This window comes from Cornus florida, unplaced genomic scaffold (genome assembly GCF_030987335.1).
Source record: "Cornus florida cultivar Cherokee Brave unplaced genomic scaffold, ASM3098733v1 CherokeeBrave_3.0.0_Hap2_Chr08, whole genome shotgun sequence".
NCBI classification, from domain to species: domain Eukaryota; kingdom Viridiplantae; phylum Streptophyta; class Magnoliopsida; order Cornales; family Cornaceae; genus Cornus; species Cornus florida.
Window position 1 is genome coordinate 63261410 of NW_026775578.1, and position 20204 is coordinate 63281613.

General features: G+C 35.6%; 2 protein-coding genes across 3 annotated transcripts; one reads left to right on the top strand and one right to left on the bottom strand.

Annotated features, from left to right (window-relative positions):
- Positions 1-595: 595 nt before the first annotated feature.
- LOC132271869 (dehydration-responsive element-binding protein 1A-like) lies at positions 596-1652 on the top strand. Its single transcript, XM_059773371.1, has one exon. It carries the CDS (start codon positions 707-709, stop codon positions 1490-1492), a length of 786 nt encoding a protein of 261 aa, XP_059629354.1. The 5' UTR covers positions 596-706; the 3' UTR covers positions 1493-1652.
- A 165-nt stretch (positions 1653-1817) lies between these two features.
- On the bottom strand, positions 1818-18253 carry LOC132271868 (valine--tRNA ligase, mitochondrial 1). Of its 2 annotated transcripts, none has more exons than XM_059773369.1 (24): positions 17790-18253; positions 16666-16787; positions 16040-16126; positions 15811-15873; positions 14869-14931; positions 14536-14705; positions 14383-14455; positions 13680-13745; positions 13504-13587; positions 12975-13052; positions 12777-12860; positions 12596-12675; positions 10581-10638; positions 10189-10491; positions 9924-10094; positions 9293-9492; positions 8495-8897; positions 7803-8054; positions 7217-7717; positions 6470-6576; positions 5134-5233; positions 3466-3611; positions 2225-2441; positions 1818-2121 (listed from the first exon to the last, which is right to left on the bottom strand). In XM_059773369.1, exons 1-23 carry the CDS (start codon positions 17815-17817, stop codon positions 2255-2257), a joined length of 3426 nt encoding a protein of 1141 aa, XP_059629352.1. In that variant the 5' UTR covers positions 17818-18253; the 3' UTR covers positions 1818-2121; positions 2225-2254. The 2 variants fall into 2 exon arrangements, with proteins under 2 accessions (XP_059629352.1, XP_059629353.1); XM_059773370.1 differs by lacking the exon at positions 17790-18253 and adding an exon at positions 17570-17657.
- Between the last annotated feature and the right edge of the window lie 1951 nt (positions 18254-20204).

Consider the following 20204-nt stretch of genomic DNA (forward strand, 5'->3'; position numbering starts at 1 on the left):
AAGTGGAAGGTCAAACTTATTTATTTATTCGATTTGTTATAATGAATTGACAAACTTATTTCTTTTAATCGGTCCATTTATGCATAAATAAAAAAGTGTGACTTTCCATTAACATGTACTATACATAAATAATCAATCAGAATCATTTAGTGTAATAATTCAGTATAACAAATCAATACAAATATCATTACGCATTAAAAAAATACTAAAGCTATGGAGGCTGATAGGCATGGTTTTTTTTTTATTAGTAAATTAGAGGTGGTAAATGCACCATATTTGATTTGATAGGTTACCCACATATGATAATTAAAAAAATATATCTATTATTTATTATTGATTAAATTACCTAGCTTAACTTAGTATGATCAGCCGGAATTTGTCTCCTCGTACCATTACATAAGAAGAAATCCATTTATAAATTGACCTTGATTCATTGAGAATTGTGGATAAAGATCACGTCACCTGTTTACCAGAAATTACACATGTCAATCACCTATTAGCTTACAACTTGGTGTCAAAAACAGCTGGCACCACATCAACATCAACACCAACATAATATCTTACTTACTTCGTTGTGTTGGAACCGTGGGTAGCCCTCCAGCCTGTCTCGTCCTCAAATTCAATCCAATCCCCTGTAATAGTCGCGTTACATTATATATACAATATTATAATCTCTCTATATATATTCACTTTCACTTCATCATATATGTTATTCATACTTGTTCTCCCAAAACCAAACTCAAATCCACTACTACTAAATTTCAACCAACACTTCTACTACTGCTTTCTAATGGAAATCTTTTCTAATTATTCAGACCCATTTCCATGTGGGTCATATTTCTGGTCACCGGAATCATCGTCTGTGGTGTCTGATGGCTGCTACACCGTCCTTGCCAATTGCTCCGACGAGGAGGTTATGTTGGCTAACTTGGCTTCCAGTCATCCCAAGAAGAGAGCCGGGCGGAAGAAGTTCCGGGAGACTCGGCACCCGGTGTACCGGGGAGTGAGGCGAAGAAACGGCGGGAAATGGGTGTGTGAGGTCCGGGAGCCCAACAAGAAGTCGAGGATATGGCTGGGGACGTTCCCCACGGCGGAGATGGCAGCACGGGCCCATGATGTGGCTGCGCTAGCGTTGAGGGGCCGCCGGTTGGCTTGCCTCAATTTTGCTGACTCGGCATGGCGGCTGCCGGTTCCGGCGACGGCTAATGCCAAGGACATCCAGAAGGCTGCAACCGAGGCGGCTGAAGCTTTCCGGGTGTCGGAAGATCAATCCAACGAGGTTTCCGGTGACGACATGATGCCGGAAAGAACGACGACGTTACCGGAAAAAGTGTTCTTCGTGGATGAGGAGGCGGTTTTCGGCATGCCGAGATTGCTTGCAAATTTGGCTGAGGGGTTGATGCTACCTCCACCTCACTCGGGAGGATATGGGCAAAATGAGAATGACATGGAAGCTGATCCTGAAGTGTTCTTATGGAGCTATTCACTTTAATTTGATTTTATTGATTCTTAGAATTTTTAATCCGTACTTAATTTTTACCAAGTACCGGATTTGTAATTGGAATAGGTAAGAATACAGTAAATATTTTTTTTTCAAAAATACAGTAATCTGTAGATAGTGAGAAACGATGAAAATTAACATTTTGAGTGAATATACCATCAAAGTCTGCTCGCTTTCATGTTATCAAATACTAGCAAGTTTATGTCGTAAGAATATAAGTTTATGTCGTGTGAGTGAAAAGGCAAATTTGATGAAGCTAAGTTTGCCATCTGCTGTTGTCTTTTATCCTCAAAAACAGAACCAACACACGCCAATAAAGCATAAGAAAGTTAAAAGGGTTTAACTTAAAATTAACGTGAAACATCTTCGGATTCATATGCATTGATCCAAAATTAAGCAAATACGTCGTTCCAATACGAAACAATAACAAGTTTTGTGCGAAATTAAAGCCATTTTGTGCCTCAAAACAATCGGGAATGCAGCATAAATCCATGTCATCGAATGGCAGTATGCAGTTTACATCAACAATCGGCCTATGATGTCCAATGAGTGCATTTCTTCATTCTCTGTAGACGTGAAAGAATGTATTGACTACGCATTATCTGTATGAACTTTGAGCACTACCAAAAAAAAAAAAAAAAAAAAAAAAACATGATGTCAGATTCAACGACAAAACAACCCGGGATTTTCAAGCACTGGGAATACTATAACAAGAAGGCTTGCCTTTTTTCTGGATTATATAAATATAGTGGTTCAATCATTTTTATTCTCTGATGTTTCCGCCGAAATTTCGCGCTCCAAATGCTGACTAGCTTGTTCAAAGGACAAAATTTCCTGCATTAGTGTGGCAAGCTTGGCTACATTTTCTTCGTGAATATGAGCAGGAACCTTCTCCTTGTAACCGGAGGCATCCATCATCTTTGTTAAGGTATCACGTTGCCTGCAAAATCAATTGTCCAGATTAAAGGGTGTTGGCCTATCCAAGTAACAATTACATTTCAAATAGTATATGATTGTAATATAATAATTGATCCATCAATCACTTCTTTTGAAACGCAACAATATTGAGAGCCTCAAGCACAACAAAAAGATTGCTACATATCATGAGGACATTGATTGAAGATAAATAAAGGAGACATCCACTTTCCATTCGGAGCATCCTCAATTTACAACTCATATCAATAGATTTTCTAGTCAGACACTCTATGCGCCAGCCACGACGAAGGAAGCTAGAAGCAGAGAAAAGCTTCATCAGGCAACCAAAGGAACTGATAGTGCTTGCAGGTAAATTGTTGGACCCTATTTTCCTGCATATTTTACTGTCCATCGTCCCCTTGTTATTTTTTATTTTTCAATTCTAAAAGGATCATTTGATATGATGGGTACCATTAATTTCTATTACAAATACTCCCTCTGTCCCAAAATTCTTGTCCCTCTTTCCATTTTTTGTTGTCCCAACATTCTTGTCCAAAATGAATAGATTTCTTCCCAAAACATCCTCAACCTTTTGAAAACTTACCCCAACTAACACTACTTTAAATGGGTAATGTAATTTTAAAAGGGGACAATGCAATAAATGCTTGTGCCCTTAAAATTTTGGAATTTCAAAGGGGCAAAAGATTTGGGACGGAGGGAGTAGGTCATTTTTCAATACCATCGTTTTAGTTCTATTAATGTGTTTATGCATTCAAATTTTCACTATTGCTTCTGCCGAGCTCTGAAATGTTCCACTTCTTAGTTGACCGAAGCCTCCAAAATAGAACTCTGAACCATGTTATAAACCAGGTCATTTAGACAATAAGGTTACAAGGCTTTCTTCCCGGGGAATAAAAAAGAACCTCCAGCAATAAGAAAGCCCATAATACCAACTAATCTAGGACTCGCTTCATGTTGTCACCAAGTGTTTAAAAAAATGGTATATATAGTTAGTTCTGAAGGAGAATCAGTAGAGAAATAACACTTACTTCTGTATCTCGTCCATCTTTTTCTTGAGCTTTTCACGTTCTGCTTCTGCATTGAGGGTTCCTCGGAGCTTTAGAAAAACAGAAAGGGCTTCATTTACAACGGATACTGCACATCCAACCGGATCAGCATCGCTCTCACTTAGAACCTGGTCCATGTTTACTTCTAGGATTAGAATAAATAGCTGAATACAAAAAGAATTTAACTTGGCTCCACCCAAGAACTCCGGCTTGAGCAGCAACCAAAAAAAAAAAAAATTGTCTTTGCCCTTTATTTGCCATATTTGATCCTTTCTTTCTTTTTATTAGTATTTTTAAATCTTTTTTTTTTTTTTTTTCTGGGCAAGTATTCTTAAGTCTTGATTGATTGGATTCTAAACATTGAAGTGTTGCTTTATTGATTCTGTCAGTTCGGATACGAATGTGTGTGTGATATTATGTATATTAGAGAGAGGATGGTGATGGTGATGGTGATAGAGACGCCGGGGGTGGCCATCGAGGGAAGCAACAATGATGAAAGGAATTTTTTCCCCCTAGTTCCATTTGGGTCTTGGGTAAGAAGGATAAAATGGTGTTTTACACCATATATCAAATGGGTCATCGTATGAATCACAGCATGCAAATCTGGGTTGTCTTTGCCTCAGGAAAATTTTTGTCAATGTAAGGGCAATTTTGTGAGGTTACTTTTGATGCTATCACATGCATTGCACATGCTATTTTTCTATTAATTTACAAACGGTCAAAACAAGAGAAGGGGGTATTTGCAACTTTTTTGAAATGTTTCAAGGGGTTTCCTGCAGTTTCGATAGTGGTTTTCTAGTAAAATTTAATAGTTGAGGTGTTATTACCCTAAATATTACTGCCCCATCCCATAATAGTGGTCACTTTTTTATTTTATAACTTTTTAAGGGGAGAGGCATTAATTGCATATCATTATCACTTTTAAAATTACCAAGTTGTCCTTTCAAGTTAAATATGTATATTATCAAGTTGGGAGATTTGTAAAAATTTTAAGGGTAATGGAAAAAATTCATTTACTTTGTTTTGACTTCTCAAATGGGATAAACATTTTGGGACAATCCAAAAAAAACGAGACAAATAATATGGGACAGAGGGAGTATATAATATTAATTAATATTTAGAAGTGTCTTTGTATCTTTTTATTTGGGGATTTGATACATCCAATGTTCAAACACATACCAGCACCCGAAAACGTATCCAAGTAATGGAAACGCTGGGGAATATATACTGACAATATTCCATTTTTACAGTTATAAACTCGATAAGCATGGAGAAATAAATGCATACAGTTGAGCCACATTTACAGCAGGCACTACCCTGACCACTTCTGCCCACAACAAATTATGAAAAAAAGAACCCCAAGGGGTTGGCTCAAGTGGGTAAGAACTTAGCTCTAGTACCTCAGGAAGTATCAGGTCTAAGGTTCAAATCCTCTTGGGAAAAAAACAATTCCTTGAGGGGAGGGTGTGTGAGTATCCACTAGAAAGAAAAAATCATTATGAAAAAGAAAAGAAAAGGAAAAAAAAAAAGGACAAGGAATAATAAAAAGGAAGATCAGAAAAGGATAAAGAGATGAGGAAATGCAGTGACAATGTAGAAAATTAAATATCAAACAAAACAGCCCACATAGCAACAGATATATGCGTGTACCTTCAAAGATAATAAAGTGGCGAGAGTCGAAACCTCAAGTTCGTGTCTTTTGATTATCTCTGCAACTGCATCAGTTCGGCAAAGTGCAAAAGCTGCTCGTCTGAAAATAGAACAATATATTTGATACAATTACTAAAATTTCATAGAATAAAGTTCAGAACAAATCAAAATTCAACCTTAACAGGCTTCATATGACTGTAAAGAAAAAGCTTCTACCCAGGTCCTACAATTCAATATCTGAATCACAGAAGATCTAATGTTGCATTTGGGGGCACCAAATCGGTGCTTTGGATTTTGGATTGGAGGAAATTTAGTTCAAAGTCTGTACAAAATTTCCTCCAATCCCAAATCCAAGCTGCCAATTCGGTACTCCGAAACATAGCATAAGTTCAATCTTCTATTCATTTGTGGAAAATGAACCTACAGAGCAATTATTGTAATCATTCTACATGAAGGTAATTTTTTGCATTTTAACCGTATAATATTTTAATGAACTTGTAACTGGACAAAAATGTATGGGGAATGGTACCAGGGGAAAAAAATTACACAGAAGAATCTATTTAAAAGAACAAAAATGAAATAAAACAAGTTTTCCTGCCATAATCTAAGTGACTGACAGCAGCAACATAGGTCACCATTCTTAAGATAATAATTTCATTTGGAGCAAAAAAACTGGTGGATACAAGTATGTAAAGTAATAGAGGATAATCAGTAAAAGACATTATCTCAATGGCTTTTTGTTAGCATAATGCAATATCAAAAGAATTTGTAAACTGTCATGTATAACTTCAAAACTCCATCTAGTTCAAATATTAATTCAAGTTATTTAGAATTAGTGACAACATTATATTCAAGTTATCTATTTCTTTCTTTTTACATTTAAGATGAGAATTTAGGACATCAGCATTCATCACAATGTTTCAACTATAAGATTTTATGGACTAAAATAATATTAATTTCATATTCTAAAAGAAATAGTATGTTGCTACATGTTAACTTAGTTTTTTTTGGTCACTCTACATTCCCATTCATGCAAAGACAACTGGAGTTACTGGATATAATTTCGCATTTGTCAGCCACAGGTGCCCAACATCCAGAGTTTAAATTTCAGGTGCCCAATATCCAGAGTTTAAATTTTAGTTGACTGGTATAGTAAATTCATTTTCTTACTTGTTTAAAATTCATCATAAAAATGCAGGAAAAAGAAAATATTACCATTTGAGGCAGTATATCCACATTGCACTTGCAATGTGTAATCGTTTCATGGTATATACGAAGTACTTTCTTGGCCAAGTATACAAGGAACCAAAAAAGAAAAAATAATTTCAAGATTTACCGTTCATGTCTTTCCTTTGGAGGCATCAACGACCTGAGCGACCTAAGTGATTTAACCGCAGACTCAACCAGATCCATCTCATATTCTACCTGTTCATTTGTCCAGCCCTGTGAAAAGTAGAAAAAAGATTGAATATGAGCATAAATTAATGTTTCAGCGACTATTTTAAAATTTAGACGGCTTAACACCTACATGAACGAGAGAGTGTAGAGGATGTGAGACAGAACCCACCATCCAAATGGTCGGTGCATTCTATGCCCAAACACAAAAGAAGAAGCAGAACTTCTAGCTTACTATTTGCCATTTGCTCGAATGATTTAGATAACTAAATCAAATGTATGGCCAGAAGAATCTCTAAGGTACAATAAATTATTTTTTTCCATTTCAACAAGTGAATAAGATTAAAGTCTAAAGTAATGAACAAAGTAAGGAATAATTTGAAATATGAAATTTAACAGCAAATGATCAGCAATTGATCGGTAATATGAAAGCCTATGACAACAGAACAATTAAAAATTAAAATTAAAAGCTAGCCCCTATCAGAAAAAGCATTGTGGGCCAGACAAGTTATTTCTTGATAAGTTGTAACAAACAACAGATCGCACTGGCATGTTGAGCTTCTGGGATGAGTGGGGGCCCGTGAGCAGTGAGCTGCAAAGGCCTTTTAGCTGGGTTCAACCCCCAGTGAACATCATTGTGCTTTTACAATTCTACCCAGGAATTTTCAATTATTCAACTAGATCTCACCTCTACAATTGATGGGTATTCACAGATCATGATTGATTCCTTCCTCATACAACCCTTTGTTGCAGGAAGGCGCTGCCACAATTCTTCTGTAACATAGGGCATAAATGGATGAAGCAACCGCAGCCCATTATCCAGACAAATCCACAAGGTATCTTGTGCAGAACTCCTTGCAGATTCAAATCCTGGGTCATTACTAGCAAAGTAAGGCTTGATTACTTCAATAAACACATCACACAACTGGGACTGCCACCAAGAATATACTGCAGTGGCTGCATCTGAGAACTCATAGTCATCTAGTGATGACACAGTTTTAGATATCGCTTTGTTCAGAACTGAGAGTATCCACTGGCAGCTAAATGGCAAGCTATCTGGATCTATATTCTTTGGAGGGGTGTAATCATCTCCAAGCTTGCTCATGGCAAATCGCACAGCATTCCACAGTTTATTACACCATTGACGATATCCAACCACCCTTTGGATGTCCAGATTTATTTTATCAGACTAAAAATCACAAAATGAAAAAAAGTTACTAAATGACAGAAACATAGTGAAATCTGAGAAAAATAGGTATACCAAAGGCATGAACCTGAGCTGTATAAGAGACTAGGGCAAAACGGAGAGCATCTGCACCACATTCAGGAATACCGTTAGGAAAGTCCTTCACCTGTCCCTCCTTGGCAACCTTCAATTCATTGGGATCCAAGTTACCCTCCTCCAGTCTCTTGTGAAGACCCTCCAAGGATATTCCGTTTATTACTTCAAGAGGATCAATAACATTTCCTAATGACTTGGACATCTTACGCCCATGTGCATCACGAATCATAGGGTGCAAATAAACCTGGAGACAGTTCAAAATGCATCTGTGAACTTGCTTCAATATTATAATTGAAAATTCAAATAACTATTTGAAAATTGTTTGCAAGTATATGCAGCATGTATTCTGTTTAGAACAAAGAAAAATTATGCCCCTCTTCTTCTTGTACCTCAATTTATAGCACACTTTTTTTTAATTCTGTTGATGCCTAAACATATAATCCAAAACAAATTAAAATTTGCCTCACTGGATGTGAATCAAAACTTCTGGCCTTAATTTTTACAATAGGTTAACAGTTTTCACCCATCTTCTGTGATATACCATAATGAAACACATCAAATTTCAGCAGATTGCAAAGACTGGTCATGGTGTGCTGCCTAAGAACATTTATCCAACAAAGAACTGTCCAAACTATTTGGGGTTGCCTACATGACTATTTAGGTGGTAAAATATAGTTCCCTCACCTTTCTAAAAGGTACATCACCTCCCAGCTTAATTCCCAACATCACCATACGAGCAACCCAGAAAAAGAGAATGTCATGGCCAGTTTCAAGAACCGAAGTTGGGTAAAATGCCTTCAAATCTTCTGTATCATCAGGCCACCCCAGCACAGTTAATGGAAAAAGACCAGCAGAAAACCAGGTGTCCAGAACATCAGGATCCTGATATATCTTAAACTCTTTCCCAGCATATAATCTGCTAGCCTCAGCTCGAGCCTCTTCCTCATTTCTGGCAACCACCCAGTGGTCGTTGTAAGCACCGAGTTCCTTCAGTTCGTCGTCCTCCAGCAACACATACCATGCAGGAATTCGGTGACCCCACCAAAGCTGCCTTGAGATGCACCAATCACGAATGTTCTCAAGCCATCTGATGTTTAACCCAAAAATTTAGTACAAATATAGGTATTATTATACAGCTAAATCTTATAATTATTTCCTTGAGAGGAAACAGCAGATGAATCAACTCTCACATATAAGAAAGGTTAAACCACCATTAGCAGGATCCTAAATTTGGAGAAATTTAGGAAAATAAAATCTGGCCTAGTATTTTACATATTGGTTCTATGGATCAGATTATTGAGGTCAATCTCGAGATACCAAAGATATCTGTTGTGAGAAACATTGAGATGCATGAGACTATAATATGAGGATGTAGATGTATATAAGAAAGCTTTAGAAGAAATGAATATCTCATTATATTTTCATTTTGCTGTATCCTAGAATGCAAAATTAAACACTGTATCCAGTTAGGCAAAATCATACCTTTTCCATTCAGCAATATACTGTTTTGGAATGATCTCTATTTTCCTAGTTTCACCATCCACAACAGCATCAAGAGCTTGCTTGCCCAAATTATTGCAGTTGACATACCACTGAGGTTTTATCAGGGGCTCCACAACATCATTGCTTCTTGAACAAAGGCCAAGACGCATCTCGTTATTTTTAGCACCTCTGTAGAGACCCTAAATGAAGAGAGGATATATATATCAAAAAATTGTAAGATTTCTTTGTTCCGTCTAAAAAGAATTTTATTCAAAGTAAGCATATCTTCCATCTAGTAAGTTAAGACTGACTCTTCGTCCAAGTACAAATGCATGTCTGTTGAGGGAGAGAAACAGGCAGCGGAGAAGAAAATGAACCCAATCCAATAAAATATTCCAAATTTAACAATATTATAGAACTCCTCAGGCCCTTCTTCTAACAAGGGACCATAGCAATGCATGTGAAGTTTCTCCGAAATAAGAACGAGTTACCTACTTTTTGTTTTTTTATAAGCACACAAGTTATGACCCTTGCTTGATAGATTTGTCCAGTTTAGTATGCTAGAAAAGTAATTTAAATGTCTTGGTTACAAGAATACCTTTTTCTTAAGAGTATGATGTCATAAGAATACCTTTTTCTCTAAAGCTGCGGTCACAGCCTCACGGGCTTTGAAACGTGGCATCCCTGCAAACTCCGAACCCCCATTGCTATTTATTTTCCCGTCATCAGTAAGAATGTTGATGAACTCAAGGTTATGACGCTTGCCAACCTCAAAATCATTTGGATCATGGGCTGGAGTTATCTAAGGAGCATAAGCAAAAATTATGAGCATTAACATCCCAAAAGGAGTGGTAAGAGAAAATTTCAAGGCCAGCATTCTTAATCTCAATTTGCACCTTGACAGCACCAGTGCCGAAGTTTGGATCTACAAGAATTGGATCGCAAACTATAGGAAGTTTTCTTCCATTGAATGGATGAATGGCTGATTTTCCATGAAGATGGCTGTATCTTGGGTCATCAGGATGTATAGCAATGGCAGTATCACCAAGCATTGTTTCCACTCTAGTAGTAGCCACAACAATCTCACCCAACCCTCCTTCTAAAGGGTAAGCAAATGAAGTCAAAACACCAAACTCCGCCAGGTTTTCATATCCCGGAACCTTTAACATTGTCCTTTCTTTGATGTCCAGATAATCAACCTATAAGTATAAACACCAAGCAACTTCCAGATATGTAAAATATAGCCAACTGAGTACACTATTTTTAAGGTCCTCTGATCATGGCTTACCTCAATATCAGATATTGCAGTTCGCAAGACACAATCCCAATTCACTAACCGCAGATCCCTGAAAGTGGAGGAAAAATAAAATAAAATCTCCAAATAGGTTTTACCAAAATGGAAAGAAATTTCGCATTGAAAGTAAATTGAAATATGAATCTATGATTCATCAAAAAAAAAAAAAAAAAAAAATCATGATAACTGGAAGAATCTAATCTTTATTGAGAGAGGCAACTAATTAGAGTAAGCACAATTGTTCTTAATCATGTGGTATGATATAATCAAACAATTAATTTCAAGAACCAACCATTATTCTAAATATAATTTTCAGTGATTTGCTTCAGATAAATAACATGAGTTCTTCATTACCATCTAAAGATCTTGTCACACTTCATTCTAAAAAATGGGAAAAATAAAATAAATGAAAGGGAAAAAATGAGAATTGAGATGCAACTAAACATCCACCACCTAAAATAAACTATAATTTGAATAGCGTACAATTGAATTTTGGGATATTTGAAATATAAAAAGCTGCTAGGCCTAACTTTCCAAAACAAAAAATAAAAATACTAGGCCTAATTTTAACCTAAGAAGTAAAGGCACTTCTAGGATGGTGCCGTGTCATTATTTTACTCTCGTAACTCACTCATTCTTTTTCATATCTTCTCTAACCTATTCTAAGAGGGCCGGGATCCCCCTCTCTCACCATATGAGTGGAATCTGAGCTTCGTTAACAATGGCTTCTAAGAGCCAAACTCTTCCAATTGTTCCTTACTAACTACAAGCAAATACTCTCACTCTTGCATTCCTTACTCTCATAACTCACTCTTTTTTTCATATCTTCTCCAATCTATTCGGATTGGATCCCCTCTCTCACCGTATGAGTGGAGTCCAAGCGTCGCTAACAATGGCTTCTAAAAGTAGAACTGTTCCTTACTAGCTAAGGTAGAAAGCTAAGAGCAAATACTCCCACTCTTGCATTCTTTTTCTTTTAGTGCTTTGACCAGAAGTAATGGAAACGTGACACTTCATAGACACTCTTTGATACCTGTTCGACGCCTCATGGATGTATCCACAATTTAAAGAGAGTTTCATTATTCATAGCATTACATGCATTTTGAACAGAACTTGCGTAGTACAAACACATCATAGTAAGATCCATATCTGAACCCGGCCAGAAATTTATCCAAAAAAATTGTCTGGATGCTACCAGAAACAAGATGAATTCACACCTTAGCATATGAGATAAATCATTGTTTTTTTGCTTTGTCCTACAGTATATGCAATTTTGTGTAAAATTGAGAAAATTGATGAAAGCTATATATTTGGCTTAGATGCATACAAATAAACACTGAATTTATATATTATTGTATCCTTACAATATTGGTGTCCTAATTTTTATTAGGACAATACTTAGGTACTCACCAGTGAGGATGTACACGATCCTCACCGCTAATGTGGACCAATAATAAATGGATACGTTATCTTTAATTACCAAATCAGAGATGGTGGGGGTACATACTCACTTACTAAAGGGTACATTCACCATCTCTGATTTGGTAATGAAAGAAGACATGTTCATTTTTTATTGGTCCACATCTGAGGACAGTGTACATCCTCACTAGTGAGGACCCAAGTATCGTCCTTTTTATTATATGCCATGTCGGAGTAAACTTGTAGTATCATGTTTGTGTCCCATGTCCCTCCCAGTCCGTGCTACTCAGATTTTAACTTAATATGAACTTGTTAACATCTCAACCATAAAAGAAAATAAAAGATGCAACCAAACAACTTCTGAAATTCATTCCACAGACAAGTAGCTTCATCGGCTATTACGATAGGGGCAATTGCAATATCATTTATGCCGCCACCGCGATGCTTATTTCAGATTTCTGACTTAGGTCAAAAGGTTGAAGATTGTGAACTTGGAAAAGAAGAGGAAAAAAAGTATTACTTATACAAAGAATATGAAAATCACACATTCCTGGTTTTAAGAATAAAGCAGACCAATATAAAATGCATACCTATAAATAAGACCTTCCTTGTAAAGCCTAACAAAAGCTTCTATCACAGCATTTGACCTTTTCTCATCCATTGTAAAGCACTGTTTGGAGGGGAGAAAAAAATGCAAAGACGAAGATCCAGTAAGCCAGTGAGATTGTCCATTCAGTGGCCAGAACATGTAAGAATAATTTTGAATCTTACCTCGCGAGACCAATCAAGAGAGGCACCCAGGCAACGTAGTTGTTTCATAATAGTACCCCCATACTCATTCTTCCAATTCCAGACCTTTCATCAAAACATTGATAGACCCCATGGATGAATATAAAGTAGCAAAAGACATTTTAAGGACGTTCAAATTATTAAAATATCTGGCATAAACTGGTGACATCTCAAACTCACTTCGGATACAAATTTTTCACGGCCAACATCATGCCTGGTTAATTTTCTTTCTCGCATAATCTTCTTCTCCACAACCACCTGTCGGTCAGCATTTGAATATCATATCTAAACAAACTCCACAATCATCTGAATATCATAGATACACCTATACAATAACATATGCTAACACACATGCATTGCTGCATATATGTGATGCCATTTCATGTCACTGCACACGAATTTAGGTCACACCTGAAGCCTTAAGCAGTACAACTACCAAATCCCAGAATATTCCTAATCCAAACCGAGTTTCAATCTGGGCCTATTTGGCCCATATAGAAGTCAGATCTCGGTGCATGGGATCATGGACAGTCAATATCCCATCATTTTATGTATTTCATGCCAAAAGATGATGTCTCACATAGTATTAGGTTATTACAAGCCATATGTATTGCACATGACAAGGCAGTACAAGACTTCTCCTCCCCATATGGATGCATGCTCATGAATACATTTACAAAGATTTAAACTGAAGAAAATGGAGATAAACCTGTGTTGCTATCCCAGCATGGTCCATCCCAGGGACCCACAAAGTGTTGTAGCCGGACATTCTCCGCCAGCGAATAATTGTATCCTGCATGCAATGAAGTCCAACAGTAAATTTACATTGGTTGCGAAAATTACTGACTGAAATGCAAAAACAGAAAGACAGTGCGACTTTGGAACCTGGATAGCACAGGTAAGAGCATGGCCTATGTGTAAGGCCCCGGTCACATTTGGAGGTGGAAGAACCTTCAGTTTTACAGAAAATTGAACTCATGAATGTTATGGATATTAATTTGGATAATAATTTGCAGCTAACAAAATTTCTGAATTACAGGTAATCCCCTTATTTAAATTCAGTTAATTAATTAATCACATGTCTCAGTTATCATCACACAAACAGATAAAGAAATAAATAAAATAAAGCAAAGACAATATTTTTTACGTGAAAAAACCCAAAGAAGAAAAACCATGGGACCTGATCCAAGCATATCAAAATCGACTATATGAGAAACAGGTTACAGGCTCTAACCCAAGAATCACCTAATCCCTCCAAACTCAGACTTACAGAAGAACTCCCCAGATCCTCTAGCCACTGATCCATCGATAGACTTGCTCCTCACACAATCAGACTTTATGAACTACTCGTTGATACTCAGTTGGATTCTTTCAATTCTCTCAATCACATATAGTATGGTAACCTATGAAGAACCCTAGATTGATTCTCAAAGCTTTCTCTCACTAAAAAAATAAGTCCTTTCAATAATATGCAAAAAAATTGAAAGCTCGCGTGAGAGATGCCATCTCCTCAACTAAATTTATTAACAAATAATACAAGAAAACAATTTTGCAGTGACAGCATGGAGAAGTCTATAGAGACACTCACAATCACAAAAGGAGGTTTCGAGCTGCTAGAATCTGCCACAAAGAAGCCTGATTTCTCCCACCATGCATACCATCTAAAACAGTTAAAAAATATGAGGCTTGCATACTAGTTCTGTAAATGCTATAAAGGGCACAAAATACACATTAAACTTACGATTTCTCAACTGCACTAGGATTAAACTGCTTCGCCATTTGACTGGAGCGGAGTTTCTTCTCACCAAAAGGAGTTTCAGGGTCAACATAATCCTCGGGGTTATCTTCCCCTGCCTCTCTCCGTGTGCTCTTTTTTTTAGCAACTTTTGAAGCATTAGAAGGTTGTTGTGCCTTGAAAGCATCATGCATGCAGATAAATAGAGTGAGTTCAACTTTGTCAATCCCGTAAAAGGAGAAGCTAAAATTCAAGCTACATAATAGGAAGGTAGCATATGATAACTAACAAAAACCAGAAAAAAAATTAGCAGGTGCACAACAAACAATGATATTCTACCTGAAGTTTGGCTGCTTCTGCTTTTTGTGCAGCCTTAAGTTTTTTCAGTTCTTTCTCTCTGGCCTATCACAAAAATAAGAAGCAAAAATTCATCGCACCACAATTTGAAATAGGGGAATAAACAGATATGAGTCAGACAACCAAATAATAAACCAAATCTGGATTTCATACATAATCTGGATTCATTTGTGGCTTAATAAATTGATGTGGATTCTATTTTGTGGCTTAATAAAGTGATGGGGGGGTTCTATATTGTACAAAATTTGATTCATCAAGAAAGATAACCAAATGCAAGGAAAAAAGATTATCACATGGAATTCAATTAGTTACTAAAATGGAAGTAAAAAAACTAAATATATTTGTAATATTCTGGCTTGGTACCTCAAGAATGATATTTATCTTTAGTTTTAATACACGAATGTCATTTCAGTGCTATACAAATATCAATTAAAGGGGGAAAAATGCAATACATTTAACAACATTATTATGCTTACAGTATACGACAACAAACAGATTGTTTTTTTTTGATAAGTAACAACAAACAGATTGTTGATAGTCAGATTCAGCAATATGGTGAGAAGGAATACATGGAGCCAAGTTGGTTCTTGAGTTCAGATGAGTCAATAAATTAGTTGCAAAACATGTTGATATAGTCAGATTCATTGAATTATTTCAAGATATTGAGCTTTCAAAGTTGGAGTAAGCATATTACAATAATAAAAATCAATAATCAACACTTTTGGAAATATAACATCTATTTTAATCCATCACCAAATATAACATCTATTTTAATCCATCACCAAATTGGAGAATTAAACTTTAATCGTGTTTTCTAGTGAATTTTGATGCTTTTTACAATAGAATTGAGGATTTCCTGTATCAAGAAAGGGCTCCCCATTAATCACGTCTTTCGCACCTTAATTTTTTTATGCGAACTCATACCTTTTCTTCTTTCTTCTTCTTCTTCTCGAGCTCTTCGACTGTTAGCTTTGCATCCGATTCCACCTAAAGTTTTGTAGATAATAAAAAAATAATAAATCAACAAAATGAAAGCTTTAACCCTTACAAGACCACATATCAGAATCAATCACTAATGAATAATCAATCACAAATGAAGGCATGTATAGGAGTGACAGTAATGTTGTAGATTTAAAAATAGTTATTGAAAAACCTTCTCTCCTCCTTCATTCTTCCTCTCCATGTCTTGAGTTTTCGTATTTTTCTTCTCCATGTCTTGAGTTTTCGTATTTGATTTCACCTAGAAATGAATTATCATAATGCTTAAAAATTATATGTGTAAATGAGACTCAGAGACGCCACAAATCAAAGCTCCGATATTCCTCTCTCCCTCTATATATGCGTGTGTCGCTAGAAGAATATATAACAGCACCTGTAAACCCTAATGTATGAGTGACGTTGCCTCAAAAGAGATGCCATTGACACGTGGCAAGAGCACATTGGCACAAATGGCTTAAGAGCCAAGCCCCACTCAAGACTTGGATGCCAAATGTTTGCCACATCCAACTGATATATATATACACAGATATACATATATTGCGCTCTCTCTTTAGAGAAGGTTGTGTTCGAGTGTGTGCAAAAAGAGAGAGAGTGTTGTACTCGGAGGAGTGAAATTGTGGCGTGAATCAAGCACTTCTAAAGATTAACAACTAACAAATGCATATACAACTCCATTCAGATTCCATATAGGCATATATATATGTGTATGTGTGTATGTATATCAAATTTCGAATTATCCTATTATTTGCGTGCGTGACAGAGAAGAGAGAGATTACTTACCGAAGAGAGAGAACGCTGGTCGCTTGGTCGTCGGACGTCGCCGGTTTCTTGCTCGTCCGAGTCGCCGGGCTCTTGAACGTCGGTGATAGCCGGCGAAATGGGGATGAGGGCGGCGGTGAGGGCTGAGGAGGAGTGAGGAGAGGCGTGTGAAGACTAAGAATCAATTTAGTGACCCTATATAGGGTACTTCAATTCGGATTCTAATCATTCTTTCAACTTATATAATACTTATAGAAGGAGTCAAAGTTTCATATTTCTCTAAAATAAATTGTTGAGGTGACACATAATTTTTTACTATTTTAAAAATTATAGTGCCTAAAATACCTTTCCCTAATAAAAAAAAGTAGTATCTTTCGTTCAAAAGAAAGTAGTACCTTCGGAGAAAAAGTAGTACATTCGCGGGTGTTTAAAAAATATGGTATCTGGACGCCAAAAAGTAATATTTTCAGTTCAAGAAAGTAATACCTTCGAAGAAAAAGTAATACCTTCGAAGAAAAAGTAATACCTTCGCGAAAGGGTATTTTAGGCACCACAATTTCTAAACAGTAAAAAACCATGTGCCACCTCAGCAATCTATTTTAGAAAAATATGAAACTTTGACTCAGCCTCTAAGTAAATATGAAACTTTGACTCCATTTATATGTAATTTTCTCTATATAATATGATAAAGTACAAAAATACCCCTGAGGATTTTGTAAATAACTTCTTAAATTATAATAATTATCAATTTGTTATAATTAAGGACAACATTTCTCACCGAAAATATTAAATGACATGTATACCCTCAAAAAAAGACGTAATTTCATAAAAATTTCTTATGTCAAAATTTTATCCAATGACAGACAAATGGTAATCTAAGAGCCAATTACAAATTGACACTTGAACAATTCAAGTCCAAGCTTACCCACAGCACCGAAATAAGAATAAATTGTTATAACTTTTGTTTGACTGACACCCTCAAATATATGGAACTGATTGTTACAGGACTGAGGCTTTTGTGTCTACGTGGTAAGCCAGATTGCTGGATTCGCCGAAGGGGGGAGCTTGCCGTTGAATCAGTCGAAACTCACTAGAATTGAAACCAAACTGAACCACAACTCACCCAAACTGGAACAAAAACTCACCGGAAGAGATGAAGTTCACCGGTTGCATACGGTTTGATAGCTCGCTAGTTGTGTAAAGGTGAGGCTTTCCGATTTGGTTGCTGCAACTTTCTGGGTTTAACTACAACTTACTTGATCGGACTCGGTCAGTACAATCCCCAAATTGTGAGGAGTTGGTATTGATTCACTGGATTGAAATAGAGCACGCTAGAATGAGATTATTAGGAACTGAACCACACCAGCTTTATCGGAACTGGAGCGTGTTGGAACTGCTGGGTTGGATTGTCGTCAGATCAGAGCTCCAAACAGTTTGGATATTGTGCTCCAAGCTGTCGCCGGGGTTCATTGTCTTTGATGAAGCTTTTTGGTTACACAAAGGATTTGATCAGACTGATAGAACATAGAGATAGAGATGAGAGAGAGGAGATTGATTCAGTAATTATACCAGATAGAGATGAGAGAGAGGAGATCGACTGAGTACTTTATACGGCAATTAGGTTTAGGGATTTGGGGAATATAAATAGGGCGTGTTTGCCCTTTAAAGATAAGAAATGGGCAATATGGTCTTTTTGTTTCATAAGGGTTAAATGGTCATTTAGATAAAATGTGGCACGCACGCGCCAATTAACAATCAAAAAAAAATTTCCGGTAGCCGTAAATTGCAACGAACTAGCATGGTTGGGGGAGTTAATTGCATTTTTTTTGTAATTCAGGGTTTGGCTAATAGTTTGAGGGATTTTTTTGCACTTTATTCTATATTTTATATATATATATATATACACACACTAGTAAAAGGTTTTTGGTAACTTATCGATTTGAATTTTACTACCTATTTTTGTATTTGTTTCTAAAAAAATATACCATCATTAAAAGATTTGTTATAAAACTCTAGCACAAAATAAAAAAATATTACCTTTTTCTAAAAAAATCTATACTATTATTAAAAAGTTTTATAATTTATTGGAATAAAAGAAAATATCATGTTAATTGAAGCCCAAAAAGGAAAAACAATCTCTTATTTCTCCATTCCTCTTCTTCATTCTGTTGTTTCCTTGATTATTTCTCTCGCATCCACTTCTTAATGAACTTTTGAATTTTTTTTTTTTTTTTTAATCAAATCCCCAAAACTTATACAATATACTGAAGTCAAAATATATATTGAAAAAAAAAAAAAATGAATACATACCTTCAATCTTATTAGGTTTGTGTTTTTTCTCTTTAAGCAAACATATACGTTTATATATATTTTTTCTTTTGATTTTATGAACCAATAGAAACTTCTCAATGTTTTTTTTCCCTTCAATTTTGTAGAGTGAAAAAGAAAGAACAGTGAGTCAAGAAGAGAAATGGAGAAATTAGAAAGATATAAACTGTTGTCAAAACTTCTTCAGCGTAAATAAAATATGAATGATTTAGATAATTACGTTTATCATTACTCTTTCATTACCCATGATATCAAATAAATTTTTTTTCTTCAATATAATACAATCGATTCTTTAAAATATTCATAATAAAAAATTTCATCTTTGCAGTGATGGTCGGTATAATCAAATGTCAAGTATCACAAGCAAATCAATTAATAAATACCCTTTGTCTTTTTTAGTTTCAACCTTTTTTTCTTTTAGCATTTATCACCGATCCCTTTTAATCCTTCAAACAGAGAAGAATGGATGTAAAGTAATAACAAAAAAGGGAAAGAGAGAGCCAATTACTTTAATTTCTTTTGATCCAAAATATTCATGAAAGCACGAATATGTGTGAGGTATTTTCAAATTTTAAGTGAGGGCATTTTTTATATTTTAACAAAAGCTTATGGACTTTGTCTATGACTTCTCAAATGAAAAATAAAATAAAAAATAATTTGTCTATGAGTTCGAATATGAAAAGAAGATTTGATCTGAACTTTCATGGACTTGCTCCATTTCAATGGGTCAGCATATGGACTTGCTAATCTATTTTAGTATTTTTTAACCATTGACATAGCTTGAAGTTTCTCCACTGGCAATGCCTTGGACTCCACGAAAAAATTACCTAATTTTTTTTTAGGAAAAAATAAAAATAAGAAGATTTAGTAAAAATATATGACTTTTCTACATGCTTGGCTCCCACGAAAAACATATCTAATAATTTTTTTTACATAAAACTAAAATAAAATATTTGACTTTTCTACATGCAAAATGCCTGGAAAAATAAGAATAAGATTAATAAAAACATTTGGACTGCTGAAAGTTGGCATAATATTTAAAAGACCAATTAAAATTTAATTTTAAAAAACATCGTCAGCTTACTGAAATGACAACATAACATGTTAAGTGACTCCATTATTACATTGATCGTCTCCCACAACAAAATGAAATTAATTTTTGTTATCCATATGACTGGCTACAAATATACACTGACGTAATACAAGGCACTGGACTATCATTTTATTGCACA